Below are 19082 nucleotides of genomic sequence, written 5' to 3'. Positions count from 1 at the left end.
GTACTTGACGTGGCCTATCAAGATAAATAAGGCCTTTTTTCTGCTATTGCAGGATTTCCTTCTGAAATGCAGAGAGCATGGGTGAGAAGCAAATCCACGCATGCCTGGTTGAGGTTGCTGATTCTGCCTGGTCCGCCAGGGGAAGGTGAACCAGACCTGCACACCTGAGTCATCTGCACCTGCCTGCTGGGCATGACTACGTGCCCACCACACCTTGGTGCTCCATGCTGGCTCTTATCTCACCTATTTTATACACAGTAGTTTGTGTCTCTTAATCCCATAACCCCATCGTGCCCCTCTCCCCACTGGTAACCACTAGTTTGTTCTCTATATCTGTGAGTCTGTTTCTGTTTTGTTACATACATTTGTTCTATTTTTTAGATTCCATATATGTGATAACATACAGTAATTGCTTTCTCTGACTTATTTCACTAAGCATAATACCATCTAGGTCCATCCACATTGTTGCAAATGGCAAAATTTCATTCTTTTTTATGGCTAATATTCCATTGTATACATACACCACATCTTTTTTTTTTTTTTTTTTTTTTTTTTATGCGATACGCGGGCCTCTCAGTGTTGTGGCCTCTCCCGTTGCGGAGCACAGGCTCCGGACGCGCAGGTCCAGCGGCCATGGCTCATGGGCCCAGCCGCTCCGTGGCATGTGGGATCTTCCTGGACTGGGGCACAAACCTGTGTCCCCTGCAACGGCAGGCGGACTCTCAACCACTGCATCAGCAGGGAAGCCCTATACCACATCTTCTTTATCCATTCATCTGTTGATGGACACTTAGGTTGCTTCCATATCTTGGTCATTGTAAATAATGCTGTTATGAACATTGGGGTGCATGTGTCTTTTCAAATTAGCGTTTTCGTTTTCCTTGCATATATACCCAGGAGTGGAATTGCTGGATCATATAGTAGTTCTATTTTTAATTTTTGAGGAATCTCCATACTGTTTTCCATACCGGCTGCACCAATTTATATTCCCACCAATTGTGCACCACGAGGGCTCCCTTTCCTCCACACCCTCACCAACATTTGTTATTTGTAGACTTCTTGATGATAACTATTCTGACAGATGTGAGATGATCTATCATTGTAGTTTTGGTTTGCATTTCTCTGATGATTAATGACGTGGAGCATCTTTTCATGTGCCTGTTGGCCATCTGTATGTCCCCTTTGGAGAAATGTCTATTCAAGTCTTCTCTGACGCAGTTCACACTCATACTAATCTACTTATCAGTCGCCTGGCCACACCCTAAGTGTTCCCTTCCAAACATGCTTTCTCATTTTCTTTGTAATATGATAATTTTTCAAATCTTCAAGTTCTAGTTCCTTTTTGCTTAATAATACCATCTTCAAGCCATTTCTCTCTTCTCACAATTTACTATAAGAAGTCAAAAGGAGCCAAGCCTTTCCTTTAACACTTCACTTAGAAACCTCCTCAGCTAGGAATTCCCTGGTGGTCCAGTGGTTAGGACTCCAAGCTTCCACTGCAGGGGGCACGGGTTTGATCCCTGGTTGGAAAACTAAGATCCTGAAAGCCACACGGACAAGAAAAACCCTCCTCAGCTGAATATTCAATTTTATCACTCCCATGTCCTGCCTTCCACAAAACACTAGGAAACAAACACAATTCAGCTAAGTTCTTTGCCAATTTATAAGAAGGATTGCCTTTTCTCCATTGTCCAGTAACACGTTCCTTGTTTCCATCTGAGACCCCATCAGAACGGCCTTTTCCATCCATATATCTGCCAACATTCTGTACATGATTATTTATGTGATCTCTAAGGAGATGGAAGCTTTCTCTACAGCTCTCCTTTCCTTTCTGAGCTTGCACCAGCACTGCCTTTAAAAGTTCCTTTATTGCCCAGTTTCAAAGCTGCTTCCACATTTTTAAGTATTTATTATAGCAGCACCCCATTTCCGTCTCAGCTTGGGCTGCTATCACAAAATACCATAAACTGAGTGGCTTATCAACAATAGAAACGTATTTCTCACAGCTCTGGAGGTTGGGAAATACAAGATCAAGGTGCTGGCCAACTTGGTGTCTGGCGAGATCCCTATTCCTGGTTGCCCACTGCTGACTCTTGGTGTGTCCTCACGTGGCAGAAAGAGCAGGAACTGCCCTCTGGCCTCTTCTTGTAAGGACACTAATCCCACCAAAGGGGCTCCACCCTCATGACCTGATTATCTCCCAAAGGCCCCACCTCCAAACACAATTCCTCTGGGACTAGGTTTCGATGTGAATCTTGGAGGGACACAAACATTCAGCCCACAAAGGCCGTCTTCTATTGACTCTCCCCACTCTAATATGATGTCCTTTCTTCTGAGCCCTGTGGCACTTTGGTTTCATGGCCTCTAAGGACGTTTACTTGCTTGTGCAGTTTGCACTCCACAGGGTCTAAGCTGCTTTGGGCACTGACAGTGCAGTCTCACCTCTGTAGCCCTGTCACACAGGACTCACAGCACCTGGCACACAGGAGATGCTCGGTAGCATTTGTTAAAATAGTGAACTTGTGTCACTTCCTGGCAATGACATCAGTTGTTCAATCTATTTGTCTTATATTAGAAGAAAGCGTCAGGATTCAAATTCCCTTCTATGGTCCTAACATGGTAATTATTCAGTAACACTATGAAGTAAAATATATTCAGTAACATTCTGAAGTTAAAATATAAAAATTAAAAAAAATTTTACGTGCAGAAGTTGAACCCTCACATCTGTGCTACTGGTAAGGTGTGAGGCTAGTACTGCAGTCTGGTCCACGGCTCCTTCCTCTCCATCACTCTCTCCAGACCAAAGCCCAGGTCTGTCTCTGTTAGGGGACAGTCCTTCAGCCTGAAGCTCCTGTCAAGAAGTACAGCAGAGGGCTTCCCTGGTGGTGCAGTGGTTAAAAATCCACCTGCCAATGCAGGGGACATGGGTTCGAGCCCTGGTCCGGGAAGATCCCACATGCCACAGAGCAACTAAACCCGTGTGCCACAATTACTGAGCCTGTGCTCTAGAGCCCGCGAGCCACAACTACTGAGCCTGTGAGCCACAACCACTGAAGCCTGTGCGCCTAGAGCCCATGCTCCACAACAAAAGAAGCCACTGCAATGAGAAGCCCGCGCACTGCAACAAAGAGTAGCCACTGTGTTTTGCCAACTAGAGAAAGCCTGCGCACCTGAGGACCCAATGCAGACAAAAATAAATAAATAAAATAAATAAATTTATTTTAAGAAACTTAAAAAAAAAAAGTACAGCAGAAGCTGGGAAATCCTAAAACTGAAGCTGGGAATCCATTGGACAAGTAAGGATCCCCAATATTATCCAGCCTTATTAATTCTAGATTTCTCCCTCCCTATTGCTTAAGTGATCACATTGTACCTTTTTTGGGACAGAGGTTCTGTTTAACACTGATCCAGGGGACTGGTTCTTGACTTCTGGATCATTCTACCCTTTCAGGAATTAGGGAGTAGTGCAAAAGATCAAACTCCCCAACAAGGGCTGAGGATCACTGTGTTTTCCCTTCAAAGCCTTCATGCAGGGCCGTTACCAGAGGGTGAAAAGAGGGTGCTCATCATATGGGTACAACTGTTCCTATTAAGACCTGATAAAACCTTCACTTCTATGTAAACGGTGCCTCACTATGCAAGTATATCAGACACATAGCTTTTCAAGCTCACTGCTGAATTAGTCATAGTTCCATAGAGTCTCAATAAACTTTGTAGTCTGGTGTATATTAAAAAATTACCAATATGTAGTTCTGATCTGAGTTTACAATTGAGCCTAATATTTTACTTATGGGAGAGGAGTTGCAACATTAAAATATTTCAGATGGCTTTTGAGACTGTGTCAGGAGTTAGAAAAAAGAAAATTTCTAAAGCCTTTTGAAAACTTCCTTCTTTCCTGTCTTTTCTTTCTTACTTCTACCATTGGCATCAGAATGAATGTTTTTGGCAGAAAGTGCTAGAAAAGGAAGTATTACTGATGGCCAGAGTGTCTAGCAAGGATGGGGAGGACAGGGAAGGGGAGAGCTCAGCCAGGGTCGGGGTGGAGGCTTTGCACGGTGGCCCTGGGGAACTCACCTGTCCTGTCTGAGGGGACCCCACAGAGGAAGAGTGGGAGGAGAGTCTGGGAAAGCAGGGGTGGTGCAGGCAAAGCACTGTCTGTGGAGTTGACAAGGCTGGAGACACTGGGGACCTAGGCTCATGGGCGTGCAGACCTGGGGCTTGGAAGACGGGTGCAGAGCGTCAGTATAGTCGGCTGGCCAGGATGGGCTGGGCACTGCCAGGATGTGATGGGGTGGCAGGGAGTGTGGCCTGGGTGGGTCTGGGAGGCACCTGGTGCCATCAGGGCCCTGTGTGCAGTTATGACAGAAGGGCTGAGGGCTGGCTTTGCCTCTGGTCAGCAGCAGTGGACAAGTTGACCCACCTCCCTGGGCCTCAGGCTCTGCATCCCGAGGACTAAACAGGAGAGCAGATGGGAGGTGCCGGGCACGTGGGATCAAACTGCGCCGTCACCAAGTTCACCTGGAACTTACAAAATGTGCACTTGAAATCATTGCTACTCAACTAATCAAGCTTCCGTGAAGCCTCCTTCCAGTAAACTCACAGCCCTCTGAGGATGGCTTCCCCAAGGGACAATTACAGACCAAGTGAAGAGGTACAGCCTCTGGCTCTGGCCCGGACCTCAGCGAACACAGACCCCAAACATACTCCTCCCCTTCAAGCCGCCCTTCTCCTCCCCCCACCCCAGCCCCTCGGTGGAGTGGTCCTGCTCACTGCAAGGACCCCACCTCTAACTGCCCAGCGCCTCGTAGTAGAAAGTGTCTCAGAACCGTGAACGAGAGGATGGCCATCTAAGCTCGACACAGGACAGAGCGTTCGAGTTCCTCAGGCCAGTGCTCTGATCTGTTCAAGAAATTTTTCCATTTACTTCAAAAGCATCAGCCTGTGTGATCAGATGCCAGTGTAGACACATAGCAACTTAACATACAAAGAATCGCTCAGAACACACCCATGTGTGTATGGAGTTGGGTGGCAGGCAGTAAAGGAAATAGAAGCAGGATGGAAATGAAAGCCTCTTTCTAATCAGAGCATTTCCCAAGCGTTTCCATCTGGTTCCTCCATAAATAGTCATCACAAGGGGACTATCTGACACAGTGTCATCTCCTGAAGAAATGAGCCCAGCTTGCTTTTGGAGGAGAGGAAAAAATAGTCACAGGGGACTGGGTTTGGAGAAAGTAAGGAGTGGAGGAGTTGAGGGGACCACGTGCCCCTGGAACCTGGGGAGGATGTGAGAAAATTTTCTTTTTTTAACCTCTCCAAATCTCAAGTCTTTGTCTGTAAAATGGAAGATAAGGTTGTCCTCTAAATATATTCATTGGGAGGCAATGTGGCATTGTGGAAAGGGCATGGACTTTGGATCCTGAAAGACCTGGGTCTACCTCATTGCTATGTCACTTTGGGAAAGCAGTTTAACTTCTGCAGATTTTGTGTTCCTGTCTTTGAGACAGAGTCTAATATTTACCTTGTTCTGGGGGTGAGAAGTCATATATATAAAGTGCCCTTGGCCGTGTCAGGCATAAAAGAGATTTTTCGTAAATGGCAGCTCTCACTGTCACCACCATCAAGCTCACTATTAGGCAAATCTCCTTATGATAACGGAGGAAACCAAGCTACAACTGTGAAGGTGCATGTCTAACCAGTAGACAGAATATTCTGGAAAGTCCTGAAGCTTTATTTGTACGGCCTGAGCAGGAATGCTCAGTGCTGATTCCTGCCATCACTCTTGTTACTGATCTCAGGTCTGGCTGCTCACCACCCAAAAATCAATACCCGAGTATGGAGGTTCCTTAAAAAACTAAAAATAGAATTACCATATGACTCAGCCATCCCACTACTGGGCATATACCCAAAGAAAACCATAATTCAAAAAGACACATGCACTCCAATGTTCATTGAAGCACTATTTACAATAGCCAGGTCATGGAAGCAACCTAAATGCCCATCAAAAGATGAGTGGATAAAGAAGATGTGGTACATATATACAATGGAATATTACTCAACCATAAAAAGGAATGAAATTGGGTCATTTGTAGAGATGTGGATGCGATGCATCTAGAGACTGTCATACAGAGTGAAGTAAGTCAGAAAGAGAAAAACAAATATCATATATTAACGCATATATGTGGAGCCTAGAAAAATGGTACCGATGAACCAGTTTGCAGGGCAGAAATAGAGACACAGATGTAGAGAACAAACATACAGACACCAAGGGGGGATAGTAGCAGGGTGGTGGTGGTGGTGGTGTGATGAATTGGGAGATTGGGATTGACATGTATACACTAATTTGTATAAAGTAGATAACTAACAAGAACATGCTGTATAAAAAATAAGTAAAATAAAATTCAAAAATGCAACAAAAACAAACAAACCAAAAAATCAATACCTGAGAGGCAGTGGTTGGTAGAAAGGAAAAATGCTTTAATCAGAAAAGCCCGCAATCTGGGGAGAAGGTGGACTCATGTCCCAAGACCAATTCTGAAGATTCTACTAAGCCATGACAGTTTTTAAAGGGAAAAAAAGGGGCATAATTTCAGTGAATCATTTAGATAGGGGGTCAGAGTCATCACCCTCCCCCACTGCGTGCAGGCTTCTCAACTTCTTGTGATTTTCTTTAGATGCTGTGTTGTTCACACAGTCTGTTCACAAGATTACTGAAGGGGAAGCTAGGGAAGAGATCTGATCATCTGTTAATTACTTATTCTTCATTTCTACTTCTCTGATCTAAGGAAAGAACCAACAAGTTAGGCAAGGTATTGTGTGATCAGAAGATTTGAAAAGTGTGCTTGGGCTGGAGATGAGCAGAGCATGTGGGTGCCTGGTTTAAGGTTAGTTACAATATATTGGGTTAGCCAAAAAGTTTGTTCGGGGTTTTTCCATAAGATGCTTTGCTAAAGTAACAAGAAAGGGGGTTTCCTGCTGAGGACAGTTTCCTGCAAAGAGCTACTTACAAATCCCCCCCACCCCCACCCCTCACCCCCGCCCCCATCAGATATCATTTCTTTTCTATGGGATTAGGAACGAAGGTACATCTTCTGTAACTTCTTCATGCTGAGAAAGGGCGTTGAGGTCTTAGAGTGGAAGATGTTGACATGTGTCTGTAGTATCTCTTTGCTGACAGTTTTGGTTGCCTGCTTATGTATACGGGCAGAGCAAGCTATAATTACTTTGATGCCCACAAAGGTATAGATGATCATGAGCAACAGTGCTAATCCCATTCTCTTGAGGCCAGTTCTTGGAATTGTGCTAGCCATAGACTCAGTACCGCTCAGGGTGTGGCAATTATATCATGGCTGCAGTCTGGTCATCATGCAGTGAGCTTTTTCCCTCTGGTGGCAGGTATAGTATCTGTAAAACAGCTCAGGAGTGTGCATCAGACATTGAGTCTGGGACCCTATTGTCCTGATCATAACCTGCTTGGGCTCACTCTTTTGGACTCAGGGAGGCCTGGGAGACTTCAGCTTTTCTACAAACAAGAGGCAGGGGACATGGAGAGGCCTTTGTAATTGGGGGCCCCACAGAGTTCTGCTCGGGTCCACTCTCTCTGCCTCCCTAACCATTCAGGCTTCATTTCTGCCAAGCTCTCCCTCAGGCCCACACCCACCTCCGCCTTGTCTCTCGTTCTTTCTTGAATCAAGAATGCATTTTCCGGGAATTCCCTGGTGGTGCAGTGGTTAAGAATCCGCCTGCCAGTGCAGGAGACACGGGTTCGAGCCCTGGTCCGGGAAGATCCCACATGCCACTGAGCAACTTAAGCCCGGGTACCACAACTACTGAGTCTACGGTTTAAGCCCGCGAGCCACAACTACTGAAGCCCGCACGCCTAGAGCCCATGCTACGCAAGAGAAGCCACCGCAATAAGCCCACACGCTGCAACTAGAGAAAGCCCACGCGCACACAGCAATGAAGACCCAATGCAGCCAAAAATAAAAAAGAAAAATTAAAAAAAGAAGGAAGAAAATTCTTGGAAAATTATTTTTAAACAGTGCATTTTCCAAAACATATCCTTTGGCAGGAGAGGACTATAGTTACCACCTTCTTCTCTTCTTATCAGGAGCTAATGCCGGAAGGTCACGACCAAACTGGGCACAGGGACTCCAGAAGGCTCCAAATTTAGTTGCCAAGGACGGGTGGTGTGAACTCCCCTGAGAGAATGAGTGCGTGTGGAGAGGATGTCACTCCTGAATGGAATATTTCCAGGAGCCCTTGGGACCCCCGGGACATGGTCCTCTAACACTCTTTCTCTGGAATCACTACTCTTGGGAGAATTACTTTTCTTCAATTCAGACAACAGATCTTGATAAGGTACCATTTTGTACAATCTTAAATCATTTAAGCTCTTAAGAACGCTAGAGAAACAACTTTAGCGAGTAGCTCCCTGGGCAGCAAGGCAGCTCATGTGGATGGGTGGGCCTTTCCAGGGAGCCCAGGTTTGGAGAGAGGAGCAGACGGGCTGGACCAGCTGTGTGCACCATCCACCGGTCTAGAGAGGGGAGGAGGGATCCAGACCCGATGAAATCTCCGCTGCTGCGCCCGAGCCCCGGACCCCGGTGCTCTCAGTCTCTTTCTGCGTCTCTGGAAGGGGGCTCAGCTGCCGACTGCATGAGGTTGTCACAAGGTTGGAGAGAGAGAAGCCCTGACATCTCTCCTCAGTGCCCACTCCCCGCTCCACCCATGTTAAGTTTCTAGAATCTTCTTTTCTCGCTAGAAGTGATGAGAAGAGGTCATTAGCAGAAATAGAGTCCAGTTTAAATTATCTGTTGTTTGCCTTCACACCTTATGAATCTTGAAGGTCAGTGGTGGTGGAGAAATATGAAATCAATTTAGAATCCTTTCAGACAAAGAGATCTTGAGTTTTCAGAGAAATCAGACGATGGTTAAGTTTAGAGTTATTATTAATGATATTATTATAACAACACCCATCCTGATGTAAAGACTTAATAAATATTAATTTTGTGTTTACAGAGTACTGTTACACAGATTATCCCCTTTGACCTTCAAAACAATTCTGTAAGACAGAAAGGGCAGAAATATATTTTGCTCAGGTAAGTCCACTGAGGGTCAGAAACTTGCTGTGAGTCACAGCTAATAAATGATCATGTCAGACCTCCAGACCCCAAACTCACTGCTAACCCTAACCTTAACCCTTCCCTCATCGCAGTGACTTCTTCAGGTCTCAGATGCTCACCCATCAGATAGGAAGCATACAAACTTGCATATGATTGCCATTGCAGGTTTAAAAAAAAAAAGATTTCATGCAACAGCTCAAATTGTTCCATTGGGTCAACCAAACTTCCTAGGCCTGAAAAGTGTGTGCATATGCATTCTAAGAAATGCTAACATTTATCGAGAAACCTTTTTGTGCCCGATACTATGCTAAACAAGGCGTTGACAGACACTTCCACTTCATCCTCTCAGCAACCCTATGAAGTGGGTATTGTTAACGCAGAGAAGAGGAAATTGATTATCAGAGAGGTTAAGTAACTTGCTCAAGGTCACAAAGCCACACAGTGGGCTCAGAAAAATGTCTGTGTAGCACCAAAGCTCGTGCTCTCAGTCCCTCTGCTATTTACATCACAGCAGAAACCCATGTTTTTCTGGCACCTGCCCCTACTTCTCACAGAGAACCCCAGCTCCCTAAAAGTCCCCCCAATACTAAGGAGGTGTCTTACACGTGTCCTCCAGGTAAGTCCCTCCGCCCTCCTGTCAACCCCCCAGTGGCATCCCCGCCATTTGTTTACTCTCCTCCCAGGCCAGCCCAAACAACCTAGACATGAAACATTTGGCAGTAATCATCTCTGCGGCAGCCTTGCTAATAACAAGTCGGAAGAGAGAATTGTCCTGAACTCACCACCACCACAGACTTTGTGGTACTTTGTTGTGTTTTTTTTTTTTTTTTTTTGCAGTACGCGGGCCTCTCACTGTTGTGGCCTCTTCCGCTGAGGAGCACAGGCTCCGGACGCGCAGGCTCAGCGGCCATGGCTCACGAGCCCAGCCGCTCCGCGGCATGTGGGATCTTCCCGGACCAGGGCATGAACCCGTGTCCCCTGCATTGGCAGGCGGACTCTCAACCACTGCGCCACCAGGGAAGCCCCTAGTACATTGTTTTATTTGCAGGTTGGAGTTGAAGTGAAACTTCTCTTCTGATGGTTCCTTAAGCCCCTGCCCATCTGGGGCAGTTGTGGTAAAAAGGCAATCATTTCCCCTCCCCGAGCTCCACCTTCCTCACCTGTGCAGTGGAAACACTGCCCCCTGCCTCTCAGGATGGGGTTGAACTGTGAATAACAGAAATGCAGAGCACCTAGTGTGATGCTCGAACCCCTGGAAGCTAAGACAAGACAACGGTACTTCTCCCCAAATTCCTGTTCTGCAGGAAGACAGAGCTCCCCACTGGCCTTATTCAGAGTTAATCGGTTAACCAACTAGTACAATACTTGTTGAGTGGTTACAATGTCCAAGTAAGTTCTTTTATAGGAGAGTGAGTTACATAAAGAGGCCTAGACATCACTCACATGGGATTTTTGTTGAAAATAAATATAATCAAATCAATATGTCATAATTTCAATGGATAAGTCTGAGACTTGGCCATATGTTTTGCTGCAATTTTCTCTGTCATGGTGTTTGTTATAAAAGGGCTACAGCGCCCAGAGCCTGGCCCAGACAGCTCTGGACACATGTAGACTGAATCATTTGTCAGCTGTCTGGAAACAAGGAGAAGCCTCCATAAACTTGGGTGGAAAAGCTGTGTGAAGATGTTTAAGAAGGAAAACAAACACAGGGCGCCATCCACCCAGGCTGAGAATTTCCAAGGAGCCGCCCCGGCCAGCGGTGGTCAGCCAGGGCCGGTGCCCTCGGCCACTGAAGGTACACTGCCTGTGGGAGGTCATGGTCAGGAGTTGGGAGGCTGTGGCTCAGGCTAGTTTGCTGCCAGCACTCCAGGCCACGTGCCAGTTTGTCTCAGAGGATCATTTCCTGGTTCCCTCCCAGTCAAGTTCAAATTGATAAAGAAAAGACCTTTTCCACTCACTGCTATGCTGTCCCCAGGATCAAGGTCAGCAGGACTCAAAGGGCTCTTTTCCATTGTGAGGGATATTGAGCCTGTAGTAGCCCACTAAATGTGAATTACTGGATGAATTTTCAGGTGATTTCCTATTGTTCTCACAGTTTAAGAAAACTAAAGTATTTCTTAAAATAATTTAACAAAAAACCTCCTGCTTGATTTGTCACCTGGATAGATTTTCTTATTTCATCTTTCTCTCTTTCTTATTTTCTCTTTTTCATCTTTATCTCTTTATTTCTACTTATCTATCTCTGTGTGTGTGTGTGTGTGTGTGTGTGTGTGTGTGTATGTGATGCCTAGTATTTTGCTGTGGGACTATGGGACTACCCCCTGGGGAATTCCTGAATAACCACATGATTTCAAGTGGAAATTCATTAAAACATTAAAGTTGTCTACAACTGTGTGTCACTGATGCGAGAAAGGTAGATTGAAAGTGAGCTTTGAAGTGTCCTGGGGGCTCATCTTTACATGCATCCGTCTCAGTGTCAGACACCAAACAACAGGTGTCGCTAATATGGAGTTTAGGATAAGCATGGAAACTAGTAACTTTAGTGTCTTCAATTCAAACATGGGGAGGGGGCCGGATAACAGAAGGAAAGCCATCAGACACACCAGGGAGAGGGCAGCCGAGTCCCAACTGTCCCCTCCCAGCCTCGCTCCCCCAGCCTGTCTGTTCAAGCACAGTCCTGACCCGCGGCTGGGTCACCTCCATCCCCACTCCTTCCCCACTCCAGGGGGAAGACTCCCCCTGGGCTGAAGGTGTATCATTTGCTTCCTCAGGCCGTCGTGGAGCCATGGGGCCAGGTCACGCCTGCCCGCAGCTGCCGGCCTTCGCATCCCTGGGCACCGAGGTCTGAAAGTCGACTCGGCTGGACCAGCCGAGCCCCTGGAGGACATGGCTGAGCAGCAGCAGATGAAAACTTCCTTCCTCTCCGTGCAGCTGCGGCCCACCCCGGCGCGCGCCCGCCCCGCCCTGGCTCCCGCCCGGACTGCGGCCGCAGGGGACCCGGAAGAGGGACGCTTTCTCTCGGGTCCCGGGACCGGCTTCTCGGCAGGCCGGGCCCTCGGGCTCCCGCGGGGCCCGGCTGCCCCTCCCCCGCAGAGGCAGGGCCGTGGGACAGAGGCACCAGCTGCTCCCAGTTGCTCTGCTCCCGACGAGGGGAAAGAGGGAGAGAAGAAAACCTGGGACGTGGATGCGAGGAGGGGGCGCGCTCGCAGATGCCCTGCCTCCGGGACCCGTGGACGGCGGCAGCCCCGGCCATGCAGACCCCCTAGCCCGGCTCGCGGCATGGGCGACGGTGGCCGCAGTCCCTCCGCGGGCTGGAAGCCCTGGCCGGGCGGTCCTGCCCCGCGGCACGTGTGGGGCACGGACCCGAAGGCTCAGGACGCCGTGGGAGGCTCCCTTCCCCAGCCCCTGGCTGCCGCCGCCGCGGCTGAAAGCCCCCGGTCCGGGGGAAGTGGCGAGGCGCCGGCACCCTGCCCGGAGCGCCCGCGGAGCGCTGAGGGCTCGGGCACGTCCACGCGGCCCAGGAGCGCCAGGCTCGGCAGGCATCGTGCGCTCCTCCAGACCAGCAGGAGCTGCCCGGCCCCGCCTGCCGCCCTGCCTCTCAAGGTAAGAAAGTGCGCGTGGCTGAATCCCTGAGACCCGAGCTCTTCCCAGAGAAGCAAGAGTGGAGAGAGGGGGCCGATGTGCCCGCAGGGCCCCCAGTTCCTCACACTGGGGTCTCCTGTCCGCTGTGGGCCTGGCTCCTTCTTCTGTGCTCCGCCACCTTCCCTGCACGAGCGGCTTATCCTGCGGAAGGAGAGAATGTATCGCTCCTTCCCAAGATTTCTGCCAAAGACTAGCGTCCTTTATGGGAAAGCGGAGAGGGAGGTTGGTGGCGGTGCACGGACACTTGTTGAGCCCTGTGCTGTGCCAGCCCTTATGCTGGGTGTTAAGCTGCATAGCCACCCGAAAGACAAAGGCTCCTATCCCCAACTCCAGATGAAGGAATTGGGAAGTGATTACGCAAAAATCCTCCTCTTGCTCCCAAAAAGGAAAGGGCAGAAGCAAAACCTGTTCTCCGGAATGGGCGAGGGGGACTTGGGGAGCCTTCGGTGGGTTTTGTCGAGGTTTCCAGAACTGGAGTGCAGTCTTGGAACTCAGCTCCATCTGTACCCAGTGGACCACCTTCCACCCCTGCCGGCAGGTCGATGTTTTTCTTCCTGGCGTCAGCTTCCAGGCCCTGCTTCCCTTCCCACCAGAAGGGAAAGGGTAGCACTGGGTGGTTTCCAGCGTCTCTCCCAGCTCCAGTCATGGCCAAGCCTACTCTTTGCTCTTCGCATTTTATTCTCTGCATCTCCACTCAGCCTCCTCTCTGGGCTGGTGCTTGAGCCCAGCCTCCCCTCTCCACCCAGCTCAGATGTACTGATCCCAAAATGGGTGGACAAAATTAAAAATTATGCTTTTGTTTTCTCTTTCCCGATAGCACGGACATCTTGCTATACTTTGTCCATATACAGGCAATGAGGGTGAGGGAGGGGTTGGTGGGATGAGATGGAGGAGGGGCCTCTTGCTGGACTGTGTGGAAGGTCCACATGGAGGGACGCTTGGGGAAGTCACCAGAGAAATGGATGAAATTCACAGCATCGGGAGAGGGGCCTCCCAGAGGTGTGGACGTGATGCTGCATCATCTGGAGCCTGTGCCTCCCTCCTGCGTGCCTCTACACCCTCCTTCCTGCCCCTTTCCCCGTAACAGGCAGCCCTTACAGCCACAGTAGAGAATCAGGGAGAAAAGATGAGCTCAAGTTCTCTTTGGAGGGAAACTCTTGGAGAAGAGAAATGCTAGCATGCTTCCTTAAGAAATGGTTTACATTCCATCCTAGTCCTTGTATCTTGCGTTTCCTACAGGGATTTAAGAGGAATGACATATCCGTGAGTCAGAGCCCAGTCTCTGAATGTGGGGTCACACGGTAGTTGTTTGTGTACTTTAATGCTGCTCTGATGACTTGAAAACTCCATCTCCCCTCCTTTCTCCTCCGCCTTCCAGGTATAAGAAAACCTCAGAGCTGTTGCCAGTCCTCTAGGGAGAGGCACTGTGGGACGTGTTCCAAGTGGGTAGATTTCTGCCTGTCTGCCCCATTTAGCCACTTTTGCTAATGGATCCCCAGACATCTGCCCCATCTAAAGCAAGGATGGCAAGATTCCTGGCTAAAATCCTGGAAACCCCAGGTTCAACTCCTAACCTTGAGCAAACCACCAGAGCTCTCAGTTTTCCCATCAGAAAGCCCTGAGGATGCCACCTGCCTGGCAGTCGCCACGGGGCCAGTGAGGGTCCCTCAGTAGCCCTATCTTAGGGGAGAGAAGAGAAGCAAAGTCAGTGGGACAGCAGGTAGGACCGGGAAGCATGGAGTTAGAGGGGTCAGTTTGGGGACTCTGGGGTCAGGGGAGAATGCAGGGCTAAACTTAACCTTGACCATGCTGGTCAGACTGTGTGATGGTCTCTGTCACAGCAAAGAGGGAGTTGGAAAATCAGCACCTTCAGAACTACAAGTCCCTCAGGTGCCTCATGGCTGTTATTAGCCAGGTGACCCCTGCCTGGCCTTGGGTGTTAGAGAAAGGAAGAAATCAACAAAGAGAGGTTTCCATCTGCCCAGCCCTGGGCACATGACGGTTTCCCTGGGTCTGATAGATTGGTGCGCAAGCACCGCCCTGTCCTCGCATGAGTTGGAACTTAGCTGTGTGAGTCACCGCATAGTGACAGCAGACTGGTTAAAAATGTCTTCTGTGAGCTACCAGTGAAGAGGCCTTTCACTCAATACACTCATACAAATGTGATTATTTACTACATTTATTAAAGTGAAATATTGCTTACGTGGAAGCGAAATCTATTCCTACATGCGTATCATAGGATGGAGGTCCTTGTATCAACTTCTCAAGCAAAATAGTCTGGATCCTAAGTGTAGACTTTCTTCTCCAAATGGCTAAATTTACTCCTTTATTGTTGAAACAAATGGGGTCCAGAGTGAGCATTGCTGATGTATCCAAGTATCACAAGGAGCGGGTACAGCAATCACTTAGTTCTTCATCCAAACCATGACTAGGCTTTAGTGAAAACTACAGCTCTCTGTGCCCTACAGAGAGCTTCCAAAGCATGATTCCTTCTTATCAGAACCTCACAACTCTGTGAAGTTATACATTATCATTGTGCCCACTTTGTGGATGAGGACACAGATGCTTGAGGACGGTCAGTGACTTGCTACGTCCTGAGGCCAGGATGCAGCAGCTTGGACAGAGCTCCTGTGGTCCATGCAGAGGCTGGAGCTCTGCTCTCACTGCCTTCTGAGAGGGCGAGGCTTCCTCGGAAGGCAGCCCACCAGCCGCGGGACTGGGGTCCTGTAAGCACTCCTGGGACATGGGAGAAGGGGCTTCAGGACTATCAGGTCTAGTGACCTAGCTTTGCTGATATGTGACTTGAGTTTGGGGCTAAAGATACAAAGACACAGAAAACAGACACAAGTCAAATGAGAGGGGAAAATAGCTTTCTCTACAATCATTTTGGGAATTTTCCATTTTTTAAACTGTCTTCCTATCTTACATATTTTATGTTTTGAAATTACAATGACTTTGGGTGTGTAAATGACATTAGAAAGACTTCCCTGGTGGTCTAGTGGTAAAGAATCCGCCTTCCAGTGCAGGGGACGTGGGTTCGATCCCTGCTCAGGGAGGTAGGATCCCACATGCCGCGCGGCAACTAATCCCGCGCGCCACAACTACTGAGCTTGCATGCCTCAACGAGAGAGTCCACATGCTGCAAACTAAAGAGCCCATGCGCCCTGGAGCCCACGTGCATGCCACAGCTAGAGAAGAGAAAACCCGCACGCCACAACTAGAGAAGCCCGGGCGCTGCAACAAAAGATCCCGCATGCTTCAACAAAGATCCCGCATGCCACAGCTAAGACCCGAAGCAGCCAGAAAAAAAATAAAAAGAGCCATTTCACAGCTTCCCTTCCCAAGAAAGCAACTTAAAAAAAAAAAAAAAAAAGGAAAGAAAATTAGCAGTAAGTAATATTAAAAATTCCCCCCAAATGCCATTTCTACAAACCCCACCTGTAGCTTTAAATTTCCCAAGGATTTTACCTCTTTATTTTGGTCTTCCTCTTCTCTTCCTCTCTCATCTCAAAAACAGTTAGCTTTTTGAGTTTTCATCACCAGCTGCTAGGAGTGTTCAGGGTTTAGAAGACAGAGTGAGAATAAGCAGGGCAGAAAGGGCCTCCCTGGAGGCTGGGGGCGGGGGCACAGGGACGGGGGTAGGGAGCAGTTATTCCCTGAGGTGCTGAGGGGAAGGGGGGTCCACTTGTACACAGCAGATCAGAGAGAATAGCTTTAACCCTCTGTGTCTTGGATTGTTTTGCCTTAAAATAAAAACAGGGTCTGAAATATGTCTGTAAAGTGTATCAATTTTTGATAGAGAGATTTTATTTAGAGAAAAGGTCACTGTCACTGGGATTCAGGAGATGAAATGAAGCTCTGGTTCTGCCAGCCAACTAGCTAAGCGCCCTGACGACTCACTGAGCAAAGCAAGGTTACCCCGTCTGACCTCTGAGGTCTTTCCAGCTCTGACCTTCTGGGATAAGTATGAATCTTCGAATCCAGAAAGGTAATGAAACTGTTTAAGGAAATAAAAGTATGAAAATAATTTAATTTCACCTACCTCCGCTTGTCTCTAAATATTAATTATTTTGTCAAACGGCTCCAGGGCAAGGAAGCTACCCTTAGCGGGCTTGCATCTCTCAGGGGATATGGGATTTCAGCGGGAGCTGGGATGTTCTCTATAGGACCAGCACTGAACAATCAGTTGAATGAATGAAACTTGGAAGGGGGTTAACATCCAGTGATAGGAGTCAGTGCCATCTTTGGGCAGTAACACAAATCCCCACCACAAAATTTTAGGGCCACAATCGTTCGCTGTCTATTCCCTAAAGCCTGATATTTCTTTCTCTGACCAGATTCGAGTTGAATGAAGTTCTCCTCTGAAGTTCAGTACTGACCCCCAGGTACACCTAATCCCCAGGAGGAGGTCGTTGATCTCATCTGGAGTAAATGCTTAATTTCTTAAGCCAATTTGACTTTTCTGGCCTGTTGTGAGTTTAGAAACTGTTCTGCTCATAGAAAGATAAAATTCTAGATAATTCTGTCATTATATTAGTCATTCTTGGTGAGCAATTTAGAAGTTTTAAAAGAAGCTAGAAGAGAGAGCTTGCATAAATGCCATATAGTAATTTGAACAGTGATGTAGATAAATGTGCAGTGGTATCACTTTTAAAGGATTCTGGTATTTAGAAGACAGTGCTGATCAGATTCAAAAGCTTATCTTTAGTCTGTTTTACACTGCATTGGTTTTGACACAGATGTCTTGATTTATTATTTCAGTAAATAAAACCTGAGGTAGCAGAATGGGTTTCAACTCTTTTTCATCTTGTGGTTTGCCTCGGCGTTCCCATGACAATGTTCTCTCACTCTTTTTCTCTCCTTACCCCTTCCTTCGACGTTCACGCAGACGTCCTGTCGTCATTGTGCAGGAGCCGCCCTCATGGCCCCATCTCACCTCCACATCTTGATGGGACAAGAGGGCGGAGAGCACACGGACCACTTCACACATTGCCTCTGAGACTTGTAGAAACGATTCGGGGTGGGAGCTGGGACCCAGGTCTGGCCCCCTCTTTGGTTCAAGTTAGCTAAGTAAGGGCGACCTCCTCACGCTGGGTCTCAACTTCTCATCTGAAATGTGAAAAGATCAGACTGTGATTTGCTTCCCACTAGCTCAAGATTCTAAATTCTTGCCAATCCATTTGCACCTGTGTTTGTGAAAACTCTACCAAAGCTACAGCTTTTGATGACAAATCTCTAAAAATCCATCATGTTTAGAAGTCACTACTGTTGGGAAACTCCTCTATTGGTAAAATTAGATACCTCTCCAGGATCCAGAGGTTAAAAAGGAACCAAAATACATTTTTAAACAATTTACACCAATATATACCCAATTTTCTAATCTCAAGTGTTAAATTTCTCTACAAAATATTGGTCGCACGAGTTAAGTATTAGGTTTGCCCTGAGAGATTTGGACAAAATACTGAATTGAGTCTTTTATAACTATACAAAAAGGAGTTGTGTTTTGTTATTCTCCCATATTAAAAGGAAATACATTCGCTGAAAGGGATTGTTTTGTGTTTTTAGTCCCGTGATTTAATTACTTAGCAAAGGGAATATTGGAAATCGATTCCAGAATTAAGGCCCAGAATGAAGAAGGGGCTTGTCCGCACTCAGCCAGTTGGAATCAGTTCCAACAATTGCCTCAGTTTAACTTTCAAGTTTTGTGCCCTTGAACAAAAGTGTTCTATCACTTGTAGATTAGTTAGGATTCTTGGTTGTGTGTGATAGAAACCCTCAAGGCTACTTAACCCCAATGAGGGGGATTCATTATGAGGAGAACCCTTGCCTGTAAGTGTTGGGTGTGTAGAACCAAGGGTGGGGGTGCAGCTGCGTCAGGATCACCTGGCATGAGGGCTCCAGGGCATCCAGTTCTCTTTTTTGTTTCTTTTTTTAAATTTTTGGCTGCGTTGGGTCTTCGATGCTGCACGTGGACTTTCTCTAGTTGCGGCGAGCAGGGGCTACTCTTCGTTGCAGTGTGCGGGCTTCTCATTGCGGTGGCTTCTCTTGTTGTGAAGCACGGGCTCTATAGGCGCTCAGGCTTAGTAGTTGTGGTGCACAGGCTTAGCTGCTCCGCGGCATGTGGGATCTTCCTGGACCAGGGCTCGAACCTGTGTCCCCTGCATTGGCAGGCAGATTCTTAACCACTGCGCCACCAGAGAAGCCCCAGGTCTCTCTTTTCAACTCACCTGTTGCTCTCTGCCCTTACCAGCACTCTTCTCTGAACTATTCTTTCTCTTTTTGCACATCTGCTTCCCCTATTCCAGGGGGAGGAATATG

The 19082-nt window shown here is 47.8% G+C and overlaps 1 protein-coding gene across 4 annotated transcripts in view; it reads left to right on the top strand.

The window, feature by feature from the left end:
* Positions 1-12133: 12133 nt before the first annotated feature.
* The window catches only part of PSD3 (pleckstrin and Sec7 domain containing 3), a 570605-nt gene continuing 563656 nt past the window's right edge, over positions 12134-19082 (top strand). For all 4 annotated transcript variants that reach the window (XR_009517869.1, XM_060001190.1, XM_060001195.1 and 1 more), the window contains exon 1: positions 12134-12725. Coding sequence is in view for 3 of the 4 variants with exons in the window: in XM_060001190.1 (XP_059857173.1) it covers positions 12402-12725 (324 nt within the window). In the remaining variant the exon portion in view is untranslated. The remainder of the gene's footprint in view (positions 12726-19082) is intronic.

The sequence above is a fragment of the Delphinus delphis genome, chromosome 21, assembly GCF_949987515.2.
Source record: "Delphinus delphis chromosome 21, mDelDel1.2, whole genome shotgun sequence".
NCBI lineage: Eukaryota > Metazoa > Chordata > Mammalia > Artiodactyla > Delphinidae > Delphinus > Delphinus delphis.
Note: the sequence above shows the minus strand (reverse complement) of the source record. Positions and strands in the feature narration are given on the sequence as shown.